Source organism: Pseudochaenichthys georgianus, chromosome 5, assembly GCF_902827115.2.
Source record: "Pseudochaenichthys georgianus chromosome 5, fPseGeo1.2, whole genome shotgun sequence".
NCBI classification, from domain to species: domain Eukaryota; kingdom Metazoa; phylum Chordata; class Actinopteri; order Perciformes; family Channichthyidae; genus Pseudochaenichthys; species Pseudochaenichthys georgianus.
In genome coordinates, this window is record NC_047507.1 from 33,983,292 (window position 1) to 34,005,227 (window position 21,936).

Genomic DNA, 21,936 nt, shown 5'->3' on the forward strand with positions numbered 1-21,936 from the left:
AGCTGTGACTCATCTCACTGTGTGTGTGTGTGTGTGTGTGTGTGTGTGTGTGTGTGTGTGTGTGTGTGTGTGTGTGTGTGTGTGTGTGTGTGTGTGTGTGTGTGTGTGTGTGTGTGTGTGTGTGTGTGTGTGTGTGTGTGTGTGTGTGTGTGTGTGTGTGTGTGTGTGTGTGTGTGTGTGTGTGTGTGTGTGTGTGTGTGTGTGTGTGTGTGTGTGTGTGTGTGTGTGTGTCTCCTCCTACAGGATACATCTGCACTCAGCGAGCATTAGCATGTACACAGGCAGTCCTATTCAGTCCCTATGGGGTTCATTAGCCTCGATGCTAACGCCCACAAATACAGTAACAGCAGCCAGGGCTCTGCTCGCACACAAACACACACACGCATAAACACTCAGAGAGGTCCGGTGTGTTCCTCCGGGCAGTGAACTAACTTGTACTTATTGTTGCAGTCGGAACAACACATCTGAATTAATAATAGCTGATATCTTCTTCAGCTTTGACCTCTAGAGTTTTTCAGTTTGACCTTGAAAAAGTCAGAAGACAGAAACTCAGAAGACAGAAACTCAAGACTTTTCTGACATCTAAATATTTATTTTCTGATACCTTTACAATGATACCTACTTTACGACGTCTTTGCAACAATCTTATTTCATTGTGATTTAAAGTGGTTTGTATGTAAAGGGATAATTTATAAAAAGATAATATGAAAAGAAGAAATGATTCCAGAAAAGAACTGGATCTGTAAAAACGTACTGTTCTTTCTGTTAAACAGACGAGCCAATGAACATAGTGGTTAAAAAGACCGTAGGAGTTAGTAGATACCAGATGGACGTACAGAAGAGGGAACATTGGACTTCCATTGGTCAGGTGGACTCCAAGCGAGTGTTCATGTTTCTCCCCAGCTGCTGGATTTCTAAATAGGACACTGATTGACATAAAGTGAGCAAACGTTGGTCACATCACACGACTTGTTCCCAATGCAATCAGGTGACCGAAAAGTAAGCATCACAGGTTAGAAGCTTATTCTTGATCTGAATTAGAAAACATAAGATCTACTGAAGTTTGATTGACAGCTTGGTAACTTCACCTACCAATTCAGATCATTGATCAGAAGGGGACGGATACAGATGAGAACCCTGATTCTGATGCACAAGTATCTCTCCCAAGTCAGCCACGATATCACCTTAAAAGATTACATATATCCCCATTCTCAAGCGGCCATAGGTAGGTTCAAAGCTCATTATTGGCTGGATGTCCTCACAAACATTTGAGTTCAAACATTTACAAGGACAATTTGACTACTCCACCTGCGGATTAAGATCATGTGATGCGATCAGAGGTTTTGAAATGGACGTGGGGGTGCAGACAGTGTCTCCACCTTGTCTGCCGTGAAGCCTCAGGGCCCGGTGAAAGGAGGGAGTGATGCGAGGAGAAAGCCAAATAAAGCTCTCTGCACCATCAGACACGCTGCGGAGAAAAGAGGAAGCTGACTCTCCTCTCTTCCTGTCTGTGTATCTGTATTATCAGACTGTCATCCTCCTGGGACGGGAGGAGGGGGAGGCAACGAAAGGCTGCAAGCTAATTAGGTTCTTATCTCTCCACGCTCCTCTTCCTGTCCTCCTCCTCCTCCTCTCTAATCCTGGCGGGCAGCGGTGTGCCGCTCAGCGCCTCGACAGTCAAACACAGAGGGGGAATAATTGGTACAAGCAGCAGAAACTTTATCAGTCATTCAGAGTGACTCGTCTTCCTCTTTCTCCAACTCACTCCTTCTCTCAAAGGTCTTTCAGTCCGACTCCAAATCTCTTAACTCATTGTTGCGTTTCCTCCGTCAATCCCTTCGTTCTCTCGCAGCTCCTTCTGGATTCTCATGTACTTTCTTTCACTAACTTAATTACAGCTCTCTTCTTTGTGCTTTTTTTAGATGTTCAAACGTTCTTCCTCTTCTCCTCACTCCTGATCTCTTTCTCGTGTACTACTACTTCTTCATGTTGTCCTTGTCTCACCTTCTTCTATTTCTCTGTACCCACTTTGAACCAAGCTGTTGACAATGACCTTTACATGCTCAAAATGTGAAAATATACATTATGCCCTTATTAAGAATAGTTCTAGTAAGCTGTTTATATGGGCGATTAAAGTATTTGTTCTAATACTCACCTGTTTGCATATTCCATGCATACTTCTGTTCCTATGGCTAGGCTCTGTAAGACACCCTTATAGGCCATATTATGAGATCAGATGTACTTCCTGTCTCCTAAGTGGGCTGCGTCTAATATATGTTTGTATTGATCTGTTATTCTTCTTTTATAAGACATGTAAACAGCTAACCAACGTATTAATTGTTATAGATAATATAAGCTAGGGCTTTATCCAACGTTGGGTTGATGTTGTTAGCTTTACATTTTGACAAAGTTTGATTCATGTTAACCCCAGGGCCGTTAAAGCAAATGTTCCTAGTGGCCAAGCACTGGTACTACAATGTCAGTGTCAGTGGTGACATTGGCTTGCATAGGGAAAGATACGTCTGTCATTTATTGAGGTAAATTAACTACCTAGTATGAACACTTTTACAGCCCTTATTGAATCATTGCGGCTTAAGAGTTGTCCAACGCAGTATCCGCTTCTCGTTATACATCCATAGTCTGTGTACAATGCACAGGGACAGTCATAAACAAACGCAAACTGCACGGAAAACCCAAATTAAGACTCATATTTCAAATGTGTTACAGAAGCCCAAAGAATGCTCCTACAGCCTGAATGTCAGCATATCCCACTTATTTGAATGAGAAATTCTTTATCAAACTTAAGTCTAACTCTGAACACTCAAACGTAGAATTCTGTCCACATAACTGTCTCAAACTCAGTATATTGTCATTTCCGTAATAATATTGAAATATTTGCGTGCATGTAAAGGTCTTTGAAGTGTACTGCACTGTAGCATGAAACATGACTCCTGTCCTGACTCTCAAATGGAAAACTGTCTCTGTAACCTCTCAAAGGGCTTTCCTGTCTTTTCTTCCTTGTTTCCTTGGTCTGTCTCCTCTCCTCTGTCCTGTCTCCTGGCTCTCTAACGGTGTGTTGTGGCTCCCTTCAGATGGATGTGGTGTATACCTTCCAGACGGGCCAGGCCCCGGTGCCCGGTGCCCTGCGCCGCCAGCCCTCCGTGGTCAGCCAGCACAATGACTCCACCGCCGCCAAAACTCTCTCTAGCCCCACCCACGTAGGGCTTAGCGCCTCCTCCTCTCTCACCAACTCGGCCGGGGCTGTGCCTCCTGCTGCTGCTGCCGCTGCTTCCTCCTCCACTGCAGGCAGTGAGTGGGTGTCAGAGGCCAGCTGACACCTCCTTCACCCAGCTGGACTCTTCCTTTACTCTCTGTGTTTACCGCATGAACGCTGCATGACTCACCAACACTAAAACTCTGTCTCTGTAATATCTGCACATCCCTCGATATGATCCTAAATGATCTGAAACATCCTAATGATAATATAGATAACTGACGGTTGTAATTTACATGACGTTATGACAAATCCTACATTGGTTTGGGTTAGGGTTAACAGTAAAGCTAGCAGTTTTTCCATTGTTTCGCCTTAAGAGTGTCTCCTTCAAATGATTTTAATTTGGTCACTCACAGGTCAAAGGACACTTGGTAGTAACTCTTTTATCATATCCAGACAGAATACTTGAAGGGAGGTATGGTATGTTACAAATGAAAGGTTTTCCAGTGGAAAGCTTTAATGTGAAGCAGGAAGTGCTCAGTTTGCTTTTGTCGTAATTAAAACATCTGTAGGAAATCTAATATGTACAGTATTAAGACCCCAAGAGAAAATACAAAGCTACTGAGGATAAACATAGCAAGGCATGTTAGTAGTGGTAGTGGTAGTAGTATTAGTATTGTAGTAGTAGTAGTAGTAGTGGTAGTAGTAGAGTAGTAGTAGTGGTAGTAGTAGTAGTGGTAGTAGTAGTAGTAGAGTAGTAGTAGTAGTAGTAGTGGTGGTAGTAGTGGTGTAGTAGTAGTAGTACTAGTAGTAGTAGTGGTGGTAGTAGTCGTCGTCGCGTCGTCGTCGTCGTCGTCGTCGTCGTCGTGGTGGTCGTCGTCGTCGTAGTCGTCGTCGTCGTCGTCGTCGTCGTCGTCTCGTCGTCGTCGTCGTCGTCGTCGTCGTGGTCGTCGTCGTCGTCGTCGCGTCGTGGTCGTCGTCGTCGTCGTCGTCGTCGTGGTGGTCGTCGTGGTGGTCGTCGTCGTCTCGTGGTGGTCGTCGTGGTGGTCGTCGTCGTCGTGGTCGTCGTCGTCGTGGTGGTCGTCGTCGTCGTCGTGGTGGTCGTCGTCGTCGTCGTGGTGGTCGTCGTCGTCGTCGTGTTTGTCGTCGTCGTCGTCGTGGTCGTCGTCGTCGTCGTAGTGGTGGTCGTCGTCGTCTTGGTGGTCCGTCGTCGTCGTCGTCTCGTCGTCGTCGTCGTGGTGGTCGTCGTCGTGGTGGTGGTGGTGGTCGTCGTCGTCGTGGTTGGTGGTGTGGTGGTGGTGGTGGTCGTCGTCGTCGTCGTCGTCGTCGTCGTCGTCGTCGTCGTCGTCGTCGTCGTGGTGGTGGATGGTGGTGGTGGGTGGTGGTAGTCCGTCGTCAGTCGTAGTGGTGGTGTGGTGGTGGTGGGGTGGTGGTGTGGTGGTGGTGGTGGTGTAGTGGTGTGGTGGTGGTGTGGTGGTGGTGGTGGTGGTGGTAGTGGTGGTGGTCGTTGTTCTTACGTCGTCGTCGTCGTCTCGTGTCAGTCGTCGTGGTCGTCAGTCGTGGTGGTCGTCGTCGTCGTAGTCGTGGGTCGTCGTCAGTGGTCCGTACGTCGTCGTGGTGGGTGGTCGTAGTCGTCGTCGATCGTCGTGGTGGTGGTGGGTGTCGTCGATCGTCGTCGTCGTCGTCGTGGTGGGGTTGGGTGAGGGCTGGTGGTGGTGGTGGTGGTAGTAGTAGTAGTAGTAGTGGTGGTAGTAGTAGTAGTTCCACATTCTGAGAAAAACACTTTCTGAAAGTGTCTTTGGAAAATGTTTATTAATAACACATCTGTGCATTGAGCTGGAGTCTGGAAGTGGTTAGCTTAGCTTAGCATAAAGACCGACAGCAGCTAGCCTGGCTTTGTTTGAAGTAGAATAATACACCTCTAAAGCTCACTTGTATTGTTTACCTACACAAATCCAGAATGTCAAAGAGTCCTGTTCTGGTCTTTCCATGTGATGTTTTAAATAGAAGAAAGACAAAAGTAGAATATGGCCAGCGTCATTCCTCTGAAAGCTCTCTTTCATCTCAAAGTGCAGACAACCTGATCAGCTGATCTGTTTCCATCTCTGAAATCCACTTCCTCCCTACTTGACCTTCCTCTGCTGTAGATGTATTCTTCTCCATCTTAATCTCCTTTTCCTCTGTTATTTAAATGCCTTTAATCACTTTCCTCTGCGCCTGCTGCTGCATGTTGTGGGGATTTAAACTCGCACGTCTCTCATAACCCTGACGTGACTTGCTGGCCGACAAGTCGATGACAGATCACAACTGTTTGCCCACAAGAAGAGAATTAAGCTGTGAACTGCTCTGATTCGTGACATCCCGCTTTATTTCCTTTGTTTTTCTTCTTCCCCTCTGAGGCGACATCCTGGGCACCGAGATAATTGTATGGGTTAATCCAGAGCAGGGTTCAATCTGTCAGGCTCAGCCAGTCTCTCATGGTTTAACAGCCGAGAGCTTTTTATGTGTGCGATGGTTGCATGTGTTCTCTGAGCTGCAGTGCCCGGCCTGGAGCTCTCATGCGCTTCAGTAACAGAGAGCTTTGAACTGCAGGGTTATTAATTATGATGAAGAGTGTGTGCTGGTGTGTATAAATCAGTGTGATCAGCTGCAGCCTCTGTGGATTCATGACAGAGGAAACGACTTAAGGCAGAGAGGAGAGAGCAGCTCGAGGACAAAATCATTCTGCCTCTGAATGTGATTACAGATACTAAACCGTGCATGTGTTGTTGCATTGTGTGATGATTACTGGGGCGGGGTATTGTTTGAAAGTGTTAAAGGCTGAATTGCTGGTTGGGAAAGTGGCCTCAGACCCCCAGAGGACACAAGAGTAACACTATTCTTGCATATCAACTGTTATTTAATTTTCTATCTATATTTATGCATTCAAATGTGATTGAATGCAAATATGTTAGTGATGTTGCACTGAGATAACACACTGAACAAGATATCATGAGGAAAAGCACTTTCTACAAGTGATTTAAGAAGATGTTTATTCATTTCACATCTGTCTGGAGATGGTTAGCTTAGCATAAAGAAAGTGAGGGGAAAGCTAGCCTTGCTTGGTTTGCAGTAGAATAATGCACCTATAAAGCCCACTACTTAAAACGACTTGTACCATAGAAGAGTGGTATATATGTATATATTGTTAATTTAGCTGCAAAGGGAACTACTGTACCTAAATGACAGATGTTATTTAAAAAAAAATGTTTGACATTTGTTAACATTTTAGTTTGGCCTATGACTAGCTAACAATTACAACATGTTTAGAAAACACAAAAAAATGCTAGTAATACCTGTTTCAACAACTTTGTATTAAAAAAATAACACTTAATTAGTTTTCGTAATATGACATCCTGAGTTATATAGGCTGCTGAGTGTTACACTATTTAAAATCCAATAGGCCTAGGACCCCAAATAAACCCCCCCCCCCTTAGCGCCTAATATCACAAAGTTTATCTGATTTGAGATCGTCAAAACTGAGTGAATTGCACACGTATACCCTAAAATCATATCACATTTACTATGAAATGTACAAAAACTTCTGTTTATAAAACTATTTGGCTCTCCTCACTTTGTCAGGTTTGATCACTATTTTATAAATGAAATCATATCAAATATGGCGGGTGGGGGTTAAGGTTTGTGTAGATACAAATAGGAAAGTTTTAAAGCACTCCGTTTGGAGTCTGCTCTAAAGCATGTGGACATCCTTTATGCAGGTCTTCAGAATGCTCCGGTACAGAACAATCAGCTCACTTTTTATTAAGACTCGTTCCTGTTTTAACATGACAGTGCTCCGTGCACAGAGCCAGCTCAGTGTGAGAGAACTCAATCTCACCCCTCTGGATGACACGGTGCCAGACAGCTGTGAGTCAGACAGAACTGGTGGAGTCTGAAACCATATTATTTAACAGATACGGCAGAATCTAAAAGTCAGCGGTTCAAACCCTATGTGTGCGCATGCGTGTGTTGCATCTGATTTGGTGGATTGTTGGTCTCCTTCCTGCACTCCATTATCGTGTTGACCTTTTTTTTTAGCATTTGTGTTGCTGTGTTTTAGAGTTGTTGTTCCCATCCAGTTCTCACGTGTTGAAATTGTGGTTTTTTGCACCTCCCTGCCAGATTCAGCCATTCAACCACCGTGTTTCCCATCAGCCCCGCTGCCTGTCATTGCATCACACTTGCATACATCTTCAGCCCTCTGACGTCTTCTCTTTGTTCCAGATTAAGGTGGTGAATGCGTTCCGCAGCTCCCTGCACGTGGGGCTGGAGAGCCCAGAGTCCCGTAGCTCCATCCACAGCTTCATGGCCCATCCTGAGTTCGTCCCGCAGTCGGAGGAGGAGGCTCGCATCCCCACCATCGAGGAGTCCGGAGACGAGATCGACCCCCTCCCCAGCGCCTCCTCTTCTGGGGCGGGGGGGGGAGGAGAGCCGCCCAGCGCCTTCCCCCACAGCTGCGAGTCATCTATCTGAGCCCCTCCTCCCACCACCCCCCTCCCCTTATCATTCGTCATCCCACCAACCGAACTGTCGCTGAGGAGGGGAGTCACATCTCATCCTGCTCACACATGCTTCACATCGCCCCCCCCCTCAGTCATTCCTGCCACGTTGTGTTTTCCATACTGACTGTGGCGTCGTTCTGCCTGTAAGTTTGTCGTCCCCCCCCCCCCCCTCCCTCCTCACACATGTATCAGTAGAAGGTGGAGTCTCCACCCTGGAAGTCCATTCATGTATATTTTTTACTCGATGATCCTTTCTTGACAAAGCTTTTAAACCACGTGTGGTTGGATCTCCGGGGGTCTCGCAGCATGTTCTGTCCTCGCTCCATCCCTGCGTAACGCTCTCGGCACAGAACTCTTGAACGAGTGATTCTCATTTCTCATGTACATACGCTCCCCCCCTCCCCCCTCTACACAGCTAACAGCCGGGTTTGGTGATCAGAATTGTTTTTAGGCAAATGCAAAAATGTAATATTTTTAAATTTTTGTTTTTAAAACGAATGTTAATCGATGGTTGATACAAAAACGCCTGAGAATGTCTTGTGAGTGTGACACTACGGTCTTCAAGGTTCCACTGTTAAAACAATGTTCTTCCCTTTATCGTGTCTGTATGTGTTGGCTTTTCTTTGATCAGCTGTGTTGCATGTGGAAGGACAGAATGTTTACTCCCCAAATATATCCAACATGGCGGCGTCCAGGGAGGACTCGTCCTCGTCTCGTGCAGTCGGGGTCCCGGCTCTCTCTGCCCCCCCGCCCAGTACGTCCACAGTGTCCATAGGAAACAGGAATGTGTCCCGCTCTAGTAGGATGCATGTTATGTTTCATCCGTGTTGAGTCGCATGATAACTTTAGGAATGAATATTTGGGATTCTGTTTAGACGACCATTATGTGTGTTAAGTCTGCAGCAGCGTCTGATCACGACTCCTTCGACTTCCTGTCTTTAGGACTGGATTTCCTGTCAAGACAATATACAAAGAGAGGCTGTTCAATACTGGAGCAGGGCAGTCAATAAAGGGAAAAAAAGACAAGTGGATGACAAGTAATCATGCCTTTGGCTCTTCAAAATAAAAGTCCTTCAAGACTCATTCCTTGAGGTATCTCTTTTCCTGGTGGATCCTGAGGGGTTCCCAGACCAGATTGGATGCATAATCCCTGCAGAGTGTTTTCTGGGTCTGACAGGGGGCTTCCTCCCCAGTTGTCCAGTATACGCCTTCAGGGAGGATTCCTATAAACCTCAACCACCTCAACAGGAACTCATAATCATGGATAAGGGTGTAAACACCGATCTACTAATAGATCAGTTTTTAGGGGCAAATACTCAATTGTCCATAAAAAATGCTCATCAACTGTCAATATCCTTTCTTTATTAATTTGCCCCCCAGAGGATAATGTCAAAAGTATTGATTGAGTCTGTTTTGGGTCAAAATACAGGAAGTTGAAATCTAACAGACAGGAAGTTGATGGATCTCTGAACAGCGTCTGGACCGCCTCTCTGTGTTCAAGACAAATCTTAGTACCAGTTCTTGTTTTTCGTTCCCTCGTTTGTCAGACTTTACGGACAGAAACTAAATGGGTTGTCAGTGACATCACACCGCGTCAGCAGAGCAGATGATTGATCATCTCTGTCTGCCGTGCTCTGTTTTAATTGACAGGCGTCAGTGTGGTGGCCACGCTGAGGATTATGGGAGACTGACGATGTCACCAATCAGTCTTTATGAGTTAAATCGACTTTGTGTCCACACTGCCGCTTAGTACTTCCTGCCTGCCGTTGTCCGCAGATTACTGTCTGAAAAGAAGAAGGAATCATCTTCCAATCAGAAGCAGCGATGGTGTCATCCCCTCTTAGTCTGACTAGCAGCATTCAACCTATGTGCTACTACTGCCATATTTCCAACTTTTTTTCATGACTAGGTTCTCCTCCCCCCTCTGATGAGCTTTTTCTATGTCACTCAGAGCCATATTTTATAGGTTGTCTGTATTGTTTTTTTTATCTCATTGTTATCGAGGTTTCCTTTGGACTTTCTCACCCCTCGACTTCCCCTCCCCCTCCTGGCCCTTTACTCCAAACACGACCAAAAAGCAAGGAGAAAATCTTCAGTCGTCACTGCCGTACCAAGTTTTAAAGGACCTCTACAATGTTTACATGAAAAGCAAGTGGGTGGCAGTTCGCCTGCGCTTCTCTCATCCGACCACTTCCCTTTCATTCCCTTGCTTTCCCGAATCTTAGAGTTACTATTTAACTAAATGGGGAATCTTTCTTGCATGGTTTTCATATAAAATTCAATGTTTTGCTCATTTTTTACAATTCTTCTGTATTTTTATATTAAGTACTTTTTAATATTTTGGAGATATATGAATATATATGTATAGGCTGAAGAGTTTGGTGACAGTACGGTACATGAATGAGAGGAATCTAACGTGGACTCTGTCTTTTTACAGCTCTCTAAATATTTATGCCACGTGTGTCGTCTTGGTCACCTGATGTTAGGGCTCAGAAACCTGCAGTGACTTGTTTACTTCCTGTTGGCCGCTCAATTGGAAACTCAAAAATCTAGTCTCATCAGCCCCCTTTTACATGAGTATATTCACTTTATCTAAAATGTTGTGAAACACTACACGCTATGTGATTACGCAGTTATTCAGCTCCATTAGAGTTCAGCCAATGCAACGTGAATACAGCTAACTGTATCAAACATTAAATGGGTTTCTGTATTTTGAAGCTACTGCGATTGATGTCTTTGAATGAGTGGACTGATGCTGTTTTCCAACTGACTGTTGTCAGAGCTTTAAGGAGGATCACAGCTGTGTCCCACTTCAGGCCCCGCCTCCTTTACAGGGGGTGTGGCCTATTATGGCCTGCCTCGTCCAAACTGAGCTCCGACCCTCGACCTCTCTGACGGGCCAAAACTTGAGAAAGTGACCTGAGGACCAAAGACCAGTCATAAGACAAGTCAATGAGTTGCTTTGAGCCCCACAGCTTAGAATTCATCAAAGCGGACCCAAGAGGGAAACAAACCAAGACCAACATGCATTCATCATCAGCTTGTAATTAAAGCAAAAAGCATCTTGAGGTTAAGACGATCTTTTGCCATATTTCCACTGCATGGTTTGACTCAACTCACTTTAGGTGCCAGCTCCTTTTCTCCATTTACCTCTGCAGATATGACCCAATATCAATTATTAGCTGATCACTTAACCCCGCATCAAAATCACCTCTTCTTTAAATCATGACATCAGCAAACAAGCGGAGGAAACGTCTGCACTCTTACAGCCTATTTTCTGGGTTGCAATTTCTTGAGTGATATCCATTACTTTTGCTAATGGAAAACCAAAAAGTACAAATTGAGTGGAGTTGAGTAGAACCGTCCCATGCAGTGAATAGGCAGCCTCCCTTTGTGGGTCTATGGACTCTGATTCAAAGTTGACTCAAGGACAGTTAGAAGCAGGAAGATTGGATTTCCTCTATAACATGATGAGTCGTAGGGCATTGCAACGTCTCCCAATTAGACTGAATATACTTTGGACCCAGCTCGACTCGGCTCTTGGGTCAGGACCCATGCTAAAAACTGATGGTACCCATAAGGACCTCCACAAAGTGGCCCATCAAACAGACACTCTGTTCATTTAAATGTCGTAACTTTATTACGCTGATTAAGATAAATATCTGACTAGCTGCAGTAATACCTTTGAGAAAAGTATGGGATGTCTGTTGACATTTCAGTGCTTTTGCACTTTCAACAACGAGAACAGTTTTCACTTTATATTGTTTTATCTCTGATTTGATCATGATCAATTGTTAACTGTTGCTTTTTAAATACATGATACTGAGGGGTCAGGAGCTCTTTCTGACAACAAGACGGCACATTTCTGATTTGGTTGTGAAATATGGACTTTGAGGGAGGCGGAGCCTGTGAGGGACACAGCTGTAACTGTAGATGTCATTGCCATTTTCTATGAACTACCAACTTCAGAAACATTTCCGGGGAAGAGCGCAGGACTGTTAAAGAGCTCGTCCTCTTCCTGCCGTGTGTCCGTGGGCTAGAAGCGAGACGCACCTTTCCAAATGATGATTTTTTTTTCCCCCTCTTTGTTTCTGTTCAACTGCTGAATCGGAAAGATTACCTTTGCTCCTGCAGTCAGTGCAATGTAAATATTGTCATATAAAAAGTGAATGAACCTGCTGTCTGTGTCGGTCACAGGAAGTGGGAAAGAGGGCAATCAGCCAATCGGCATCCAGCGAAGCTTTTAGGATGCCAAAGCTGTTTTTCTCCTTTCCTATTGTCTTCTGCACAAATTAGTTTGACTCCCCCTCTTTCTTTCCTCCCCCCTCCCCCCATGCCGCCTGGATAAGACTGTCCCTCTGCTCTGGCTGTGGTTCTGTTGGACTGGTTGCCCTCACATCTCACGGCAGGTGCACCGTACAGTGGAGAAGATCTTCTGAATGGAACAGGAACTCGCTTCTTATCCAGTCATTGTTGCATTTTGACTGCTTCCTCTTCAGAGCACTGCCTTTTCTCAGAACAGCTTCCTGTGGTCAGATCTTAAGGAATATTTTGGAGAAACTCCACTTCAACGCTAACAAAATATATAAAAACGAATCAAACTAACTGGAATACCACAGTTGGAAAAGTCATAACCACTCAACATATATCTATATATTTACATATTATCTTTGTGTCTATATCTAGTATATACGTGTGTATATTAGATATAAATACATAGATATGTATATGGTTTCTCAGTTGAACATCATTGCAAAAAAGACTGAAAAATATTTGTTTTCTGTAATTACTATGATACACAGTAATAGGCGTTGGTGTTATTTTTGTATAAACATAATATCATCTATGTGGCATGCATGACATATATACAACATTTGGTGGTTTAAAGCAATATGTCCAGCCTGGTGCGATTGGTTCTGTCGTGTTCTGTGTAGCCTAAAGCCACTCTGTGTGAAAAGAGATGAAAAAAAAGAGAAACTGCATTTGGATAAAACTAACTGTTCAGTATATGTGTTCAATGTTCTGTGTTCTGCATGTTTTAGTATGGAATGAAACATCCCAAACCGTTGACTTGTTTTTACCAAATGGATCTCAAATACACGTCCCAAACACATGCAACATGACACACACACACACACTATTGCACTGTGAGGTGAAACACACTGAGGAAATTAAAACTGTGTGACTTCTGATGGATGGATTGATGAAAGATGAAAAAATTCTCATTTTCTTTTGTTTCCATCGTTTCATTTATCCAGAAACAAAATGTCCCATGTCCATCCTCCTGTCCCAACATACAAACACACACATACATTTACACACACTCATCTCCCACTCTTGTCGGGAGATGATGACAGTTAACCTGAGACATTCAGGATGGCTTCATCATCGTCATCATCATCTCACATCCAATCATCTCCATGGATCCATCTTCCTCCTGATTCTCTGCTGCTGCAGGTTAGGGGGGACATGAGGATTATGGAGTTTGTTGTCACCTGTAAAATGTCTGTGTTAGTGCCCGACTGATATCAGCTGATTTTATTAATCTCAGATGAAACAGTATACTGTGTCTCAATATGTCTTCTGATAAGACATGTCACAACAGATTTGTGTCCCTGAGGAGAGTGCACTGAGGAATGTACATATGGCTGCAGCCCAGCATTGTTCTCAGTATTGATATATCTACTTTTTATTCCTTTTTTATTTATTTATCACTATCTTTGTTTTTATAAAATGTGTCCAAAACCCAAAGATATTCAGTTCTCTATCCTAGTTGGTAAGAAAAGGAGAAATCCTCACATTTTAGAAGTTAAATTCAAAGAATGTTTGACAATATTTGCTATTATAACATTTGTATCGCTTAGTCGATTTGCAGAATAAGTAATCGGCAGCTTTGTTGACTTTGTTAATAACCAAATGGGAAGCATTGATCCAAACCACAAGAAAATATATTTGGGTTTGAATTTTCACACCGGAACAATGAAAAACTCGAACCTTAAATCAGACATGAATATCTCTTTTGAAGAGGCTAGCCGTTTCCCTCTGCATCCAGTCATTGCGCTAAGCTAGGCTAAACATGACGTTGTCAATCATGGTGATCATGTTGACAGCATTTAAAGTTTTGCATCTATGTAGGACTGAATGTTGGTGATCACGATGAAATGAATGTGAGGAGACTAGTTTGGCAAATCTGAGAGACAGGACTCAAGGATCTAGGAGTTCCTAGTGTGAGGGAATAATTCTGTCTTACTCCTAAAATATTTAACCTTTTCGCCTGTTGACATTTATAACCAACCCTCACTCGTTATCTCCTTTAAAGAATGTGCTGCTGCACTCATTCTCAGTTTTATGACCGGTCAACTCTCGGTCACAGAGCCTAAGAGTCAGGCAAGTGACTCAGTGTGTCCAGATGTTAGGGATATCTCCAGGGTTCCCAGCTGTTGATTAACTCTCTGTAAACTAGTTAAAAGGTCTATCGAGAGAGAGGCTGGGCAGAATTGATGTGGCAAAGCACCCGTGCAGTCGGAACCTCTGGCTGCTGTGACTTGTGATATGAATTCTCCGGCCGATACTTGTAATAAAACACCAGTGTTTGACATCAAAGCTCCAACTCTCCTCGTGTCTCTCTGAGTCCTGACTCTCCATTGCTGCAGAAGTTTCCCTTACACCTAATGCAACAGAAGATTGAGTTCAATCACTTAGCTTCTAATATGTATCAACATGGGGGTCTAGATGTTGTTTTAGTACAGTTAATTCGTTTTTGGTCTAAAAGTTGTCATATTATTTCCTTGGTGCAGGCTAAATGTGGCAACCACGTTTTATTTAATCACTGTGGATGTATTTGTATGACTTTAGTGATCCTCTGACTTATTTTAGCCTCAGCTGAATAACGTACGAGAAAGCCGATTTGTTTGCTTTTTTCCACATGGCACACATTAAGCATAGGGCCTTTTAGCATTATCGGTGTTGCCCGGCGAAAATGTGCTTTGTTGCATTGACTTTCAATGTAATCACACACCGCAAAATGACGCCTGCTAAACAACAGCGTGCCTCATATTAGCATTGAGTGCAAATCTTTGTCACACGACTGTAGTCTCTCCATCTTTAGGTGAAGAGAGGACTTGACTTCTTCCTGTCTGTCAGACTCTGAGCCTTAGCAGTGATCCTGTGTGTGTGTGTGTGTGTGTGTGTGTGTGTGTGTGTGTGTGTGTGTGTGTGTGTGTGTGTGTGTGTGTGTGTGTGTGTGTGTGTGTGTGTGTGTGTGTGTGTGTGTGTGTGTGTGTGTGTGTGTGTGTGTGTGGCCTAGCATTACTATACTTGTGGGGACCTAAATCTGTTTACATAGTCACGTGTGGGGACTCACCTCCCTTATGGGGACAAAATAGAGGTCCCCATGATCATTCATTTTAGGGTGAAGACTTGGTTAGGTTAAGGATTAGTTTAAAGGTAAGGGTTAGGGTTAGGCATGTGTTGGTTATGGTTAAGGTTAGGATAAGTCTCCAAGAAATGGTCAATGTAATGAAGTGGTGTGTGTGTGTGTGTGTGTGTGTGTGTGTGTGTGTGTGTGTGTGTGTGTGTGTGTGTGTGTGTGTGTGTGTGTGTGTGTGTGTGTGTGTGTGTGTGTGTGTGTGTGTGTGTGTGTGTGTGTGTGTGTGTGTGTGTGTGTGTGTGTGTGTGTGTGTGTGTGTGTGTGTGTGTGGGATGTTGGCTCGGTGAAGGTGTGTTTCCTCAGTGTGTGTGTGTGTGTGTGTGCTTGTCACTCTCATCCTGTCTGTTTCAATCACACATCCTCCTCCTGTTTGCTTCAATCTATGCAACAGAATCCTCCAGTTTCTCACTTTCTCTCCCTCACACTCTCACTCTGTCTTTCGTCTCTTTATCCACTTTTTATTTCTCAGTTCTTGCTACAAACAACCACAATACCTGTACATTGATATATGTGTGTGCATGTGTGTGTGTGCGCGACAGGTGCACACACACTCATGCTGTTTTCTTTACTCTTTTGTAAGATATGATCATGTGGAATGCCTTGGTTTTAGTGTCATGTCGTTTGAACTTAAGCTGAACAAAAGATGATAATCAAGCAACTGAGTAAAAGTTGTTACATAAGTATATATATAATATATAAATATATATAAAAATATACAAATATATATACATAAAATAAAGCCATTGGAATTTGAAATACATCAGTGTCAATTTGTGATTTCTTTTAAGGATTTTGTTCGCATGATTCCTTTTTTCTTTTTTTATTCTGAGTACTGAATTAATGGTTTCTACTGGAATTATAATCAATTATTATTAACTGCATCTTGAAAAAAACATATCTATATATATAAAGTATGTTACTGCACATTTCAAAATACAACTTATTTTATGTTAAACTTTGAATTGATAATGTTGTATCTGACTATCAAGTCCCAGTGTTTCTGAGGGTGAGTCTTCCAGGATGAAGCAACACTGCCCCCATGTGGCCAAACTGAAACGTTCATCACTTTAAATACCTACTGATGATGAGCATGAATTTCACAACCAAATATGCTAGGAGTCATCATCATGTTACTGATGTTTCAATTTTGTTCATTTTTTCAATTTGTTTTCCCTCAAAGTAAACATATTCCTCACCAAAGTCATTGTAACAATGAATATGCCTCTTTAAGGCTTCGGCCAACCCAATGTAGTCAGCTTCATTAAATACATAATACAATGATTTTATAACTGAAGTGGGCATATCGATGCCTAAAGTATAAACACTAGTGTGATAAGTTTAAATATAAACGGAAACCATGACTTGCTCTGCCTAACATGATATTTGTATTAGCTGCTTGTAAAAATCCAAAGTATCAGTGAATGTTGGTGATTCTGATTCTTAGTTATCAGATCTAGACTAGATCTTGTGATTTTGCCATATTCTTTTTTTAACACAAAAGGGTTAAACTGTTTGATGTTCTCCTTGAAAGACGATCCTCAGATTATGGCTTCTTCCAGTTCGAGTGCTGCCAAGTTAATGAAAGCAGTGTTTGCTCAGGATTGAAAGGGACCCCAGAGTTCACTGATGTTTCCCATGGCTCTTAAAGATCTCAAAGAGGAAGTGGCTCGGGCGCTTGGTTAGCGTTTGCTGCCTGCTTTCTCTAACGCTGACGTGACCCCAGAACTAACCGGATCCTGCTCAGTGTTCTGGTGACGGAGACATGGAAGCATCCGGATCTCTGGTCCTGGTGGGAAGCACAGAGCCCATCCGGCATCCAGCAGGGACGGCCTTTTGTCCGACTTATTGTCCACTGATGGAAGAAGTATTCGAGAAGAGCTAGAATTGCCAAAGTGTAAAAATAGGCTTTAAAGAAGAGAAGGCCCTGAAGATTTAGAAGTACTGAAGGTGCTCTTCAGTGGGAAAGATAAAAGTCCAAAAAGAAAAGAGGTCCAAGGTCCAAAAGCATAGACAGTTTATACAAATTGCCTCCTTACATTCCTCTATTACTCTTTTAAGTTAGTGCATGTCAAACAGATGTAGCGAAGAAAAAGGTGCAATGTTTTTTTCTCTGAAAAGTAGCGAGGTACACTTTTAGTATAAAATGAAAATACTCAAATGTATAACAATAACCTCCAATTTGTATTGAATTACAGTATTTTAATAAATATGTGTTATAGATACCTCTTTAATGAAAAAGTACACCTTAATCGGTACCACTTTACAATAAGACCAGTGTTGTAGTGGGGATTTTTTTACTGGGGGGACGCTATTTTAAATTAGGTCATCCCAAACAATGCCAAACAAGTACGCATGCGCGCAGTGCACTCACAAAACGGGCAGACAGGTCCACAGAAACTACCGGTATGCTTAGTCCTACTTTACTTACTGTACTGCAAAAAGCAGACGGCGCTGTGCTCAACACACACACAGACTCAAAACCATGGACACACTGGCACATACGTTACATAAACAATGTATAGGCCTAAATTGCATAAACTACAGTATTGAAACTAAGGAGACAGCGCTGCTTTTCTCTCTCTCTATCTCCACTTTCAAAATCTATTTAAAACTCATAACAAACAAACAAAATTCCCAAAGTTGTCCTGAAATTAACTTATTAAATAAACAAAACGAAAAATATATATAGCCTACTAATGCAAACATTGAATCTGGACTGGAAATTATTCTGATTAGGCCTAGCCTACATTGCAAATAAGCAGACAGCGCTGCTTTTTCACACACACACCCACACACACACACCTTGCGTTTTGAAGACTGATACATCAGATATGGATGAACAAACTTTGCAGCCCAGTTTCCCAGCTGTGCAGTCTATCCACGGGTATGTCATGTCTCTTGTTTCCTCCGCCACATCTCCTCCGTCCATACCTCTGGGAAAGGTGAGCTTGAGCTAGCCAGGGGAACGTTGCTAGCGCAGCTAACGTGCACGTTAGCTAGCATTATCCACGTCTTTAGGCGGCTCTTCTGATGATGTACTGTAGTACTAGTAGCAGCTTCACTTGTAGCTTCGGTGCTGCTAGACTCTTTCTTCTTGTGAATTATATTCTTTTTAGAAAAGAAGTCAAGTAAAAAATGTTTGCCTGCCATTATAGAGCTTGTTCGTTCTTGAGGGAAAGAGCTGCCGCAAAATCGGCGGGCGGTAAACTGGCCGTGGGTGTGTCACTGACACACCCCCAGCTCGCCGCGGGGTCACGAGCGTGATGACTAATCATAATTCTTTAAGGAAATCGTTTTTATTTTTTATTATAATTACTGTGAAATGTATTATGTTTTTGTCATTATTACAACAAATACACACTTGCAACTGATAAGACTGGCAATGATTTTATATGTATTAGACTATTACAAAAAAGATCATGCTCCAAATAAGTGGGGGTACGGCGTACCCCCGCGTCCAACGCCCACTACATCACTGAATAAGACTACCCTTATAAAAGGGTTTATGAATAGTTTATGAATAGTTTGTGACACGGCCTGTCACACCCCGGCGTCAAGCCTTCGGTACGTTTGGTGGCGGCGAAGTTCGTTTGGCAAGGGCTGAAAAGGGACGTGAGGACTTGGGCCAGAGAGTGCGTGGCTTGTCAACGCGCTAAGGTGCACCGCCACACGAAGGCCCCGTTGGAGCGTTTCCTGGTGCCTGAGAGGAGGTTTGATCATGTCAACATTGACCTGGTGGGTCCGTTGCCTTCCTCTCAGGGGTTTTCCTACCTCCTCACCATGGTGGACAGAACGACCCGTTGGCCGGAGGCGGTTCCGCTCGTTTCGACGTCGGCTGCAGACGTTGCCCGGGCCTTCATTGCAAGGTGAAGGGTGTGTCGTTTTGGCACCCCGTCGGACATTTCCTCAGACAGGGGCTCCCAGTTCACTTCCGAGCTCTGGAACGCCGTGGCAGGCGGTTTGGGGGTTAAGCTGCACAGGACTACCGCTTACCACCGGCCCGTACACACTACAGGCGTCAGAAAAGCTTGAAGCTGGGCGTGTCTGAGGCTTGGCGCTTTCTCGCGCCCAAGGCGACCAACAACCAATCAGGAATCTCCCGCCCGCCCCCGGCATACAAAGCAAAAAAAAGCCCGGCTCTTCTTTACTATTGCCAAAATGGATGCCGGTTTTGTAGCAACGGTAGCGTTGGTTTATTCAATGTCTCGCAGGAGGCCATGTATAGTGCGTCGCTGTTGGGTACATCCGATACTCAGAAAACGTCTGCAACGGGGGGAATACCACGTTCTTGTCCAAGAGATCCGCCTGGATGGTGAACTGTTTCAGCAGGATGAGCAAAGACGCTTTCGACGAGTTGCTCGGAAAAGTCGGTCCACTGATTTCAAAGGCAAACACCCGTATGCGTTTGTCAATCGGACCCGCCGAGCGACTCGCCATCTGCCTACGGTACGTTTTGTGTATTTCTACTTCTTTAATATGACTCTGTATATAAAGAGAGAGAATGCATGCAATGGATGAATGAAGTCTGTGATTTAGTTCAGATGAATGACATTAATTAAGATAGCTAGGTAAACGCAGTATTGCTCCCCTGTGTGTGTGTGTGTGTGTGTGTGTGTGTGTGTGTGTGTGTGTGTGTGTGTGTGTGTGTGTGTGTGTGTGTGTGTGTGTGTGTGTGTGTGTGTGTGTGTGTGTGTGTGTGTGTGTGTGTGTGTGTGTGTGTGTGTCTGCCTGTGGTGTAATTTTGTGTGTGTGTCTGCGGTGTGTGTGTCTGCCTGTGGTGTAATTGTGTGTCTGTGATATGTTGGTGTGTCTGTGATGTGTGTGTGTCTGCCTGTGGTGTAATTGTGTGTCTGTGGTATGTTGGTCTGTGGTATGTCTGTGTGTGTCTGCGGTGTGTGTGTGTGTGTCTGTCTGTGATGTGTGTGTGTCTGTCTGTGGTGTGTGTGTGTCTGCCTGTGGTGTAATTGTGTGTCTGTGGTATGTTGGTGTGTGTGTCTGTGGTATGTTGGTGTGTCTGTGTGTGTGTCTGCGGTGTGTGTCTGCCTGTGGTGTAATTGTGTGTCTGTGATGTGTGTCTGTGGTATGTTGGTGTGTGTGTCTGTCTGTGATGTGTGTGTGTGTCTGTGGTGTGTGTGTCTGCGTGGCGTATAACTTTTTTTTAAATCATGTATATTACTTTTTTCTCAGGTACCTGGCAACCGGTGACTCGTACAGGACCATAGCGTTCAGCTATCGGGTCGGGCATACAACAGTGGCTGTCATCGTGAAGGAGGTTGCGGGTGCCATCTGGACCGCGCTGGTTGAGGAAACCATGCCGGTACCACAGACGGAGGACTGGAGAGCCATCGCTGCTGGGTTCCAGGAGCGCTGGAACTTTCCAAATTGCGTTGGTGCCATTGATGGGAAGCACGTGGTGATCCAGGCTCCGGCACATTCTGGGTCCCTGTATTTCAACTACAAGTCCACCCACTCCTTGGTACTACTGGCTGTCGTGGATGCCCAGTACCTCTTCAGGGTAGTGGATGTCGGAGGCTTTGGAAGGAGCAGCGACGGTGGGAGCCTGCGGAATTCCGCTTTTGGAGAGGGCCTCCGCGATGGCAGTCTGCAGCTACCGCCTGACACCGTCATCCCAGGAGCAGAGCGGCTCGGCCTTCTTCCCCATGTGTTGGTTGGAGATGAGGCTTTTCCGCTGCTGGACAACCTGCTGCGTCCGTTCCCTGGACGTCACCTCACAGGAGGCTGTTCAACTACCGCCTCGGCCAGGTTGGTGGTTGAATGTGCGTTTGGCATCCTCTCATCTCAGTGGAGAATGTTCCGGCGTGTCATCACCACCAGCCCGGAGGTAACAGAGTTGTGTGTGAAGGCCACCTGTGTGTTGCACAACTTCCTCCGCAGGAAGACAATAGGAAGGTCATCATGCACACCTGTCGTCGCAAAGTTGAGTGATGAAGCTCCAACCCTGCGCGATGCACCTAGGATGGGCTCAAACAACGCCACACGCCGATCCATCCAACTGCGGGAGACCTTCTGCTCCTATGTGAATGAGGAGGGTGTCGTGTCATGGCAGCAGAACGTGGTGTAGGGTCACCATGGCTCCTCCAAACCAAAAGCTCTTTTAAGAGCTACCCATTTTCTTTAAAGAGCAAATATTCCAAATGAGCCATTTTAAAATCAAACATTGCTAATAAACATGTTTCTTGAATTGATATTATTATATTATGATATGACTAACAACCTTTTTCTTTCAGCCCTGTTTTTACTGATAAACCACTCATAATTTCAATAGGTTTTCACTGAACAATTACAGAAGAAAGCACATTATATATACCGACATACATGAAGCATCTGGTATGTTGCAACTGACAAACCACATGAACAAGTGAAGACACAGTATAGCCATAACATACTTGAAATAATGTTTTATTTGGTGAATTTGAGTGAAGTGTGTGTGATGAGTGTAAAAAAATGTAATGTGGATCAGTATGTGTGAAAAAATTATAAAATTATACATTGTTCTCCTGGTCCACCTCAAAAATGAGCTGGTGTACCCCGAGGCGGACTCTTGAAGAATTGAAAGTCCTCGTCCTCCTCCACCACTGGTGGGGTTGGCTGGGCAATTGGTCACAGCAGACAGCAGACTTCTTTCATCTTTTCTTGCAGACGTTCTCTAATGAAATAATAAAGTTAATAAATAATAAAGTGAATTTCTTTAATTTACTAAATTATTCCTCCATTAATGAATGCTATTTTTA

General features: G+C 44.1%; 1 protein-coding gene across 6 annotated transcripts in view; it reads left to right on the forward strand.

Moving 5' to 3' along the window:
- Positions 1 to 12,947, forward strand: part of LOC117447084 (plasma membrane calcium-transporting ATPase 1-like) — a 165,621-nt gene extending 152,674 nt beyond the window's left edge. For 3 of the 6 annotated variants that reach the window (XM_071203205.1, XM_071203207.1, XM_034083680.1), the window contains one exon: positions 7,478 to 12,947. In XM_071203205.1, the coding sequence (XP_071059306.1) occupies positions 7,478 to 7,726 (249 nt within the window). In that variant the 3' untranslated portion in view covers positions 7,727 to 12,947. Of the gene's footprint in view, positions 1 to 3,092; positions 3,310 to 7,477 lie in introns of all 6 variants that reach the window. The other 3 variants (XM_071203206.1, XM_071203208.1, XM_071203209.1) reach the window with 2 other exon arrangements.
- The last annotated feature ends 8,989 nt before the right edge of the window (positions 12,948 to 21,936 follow it).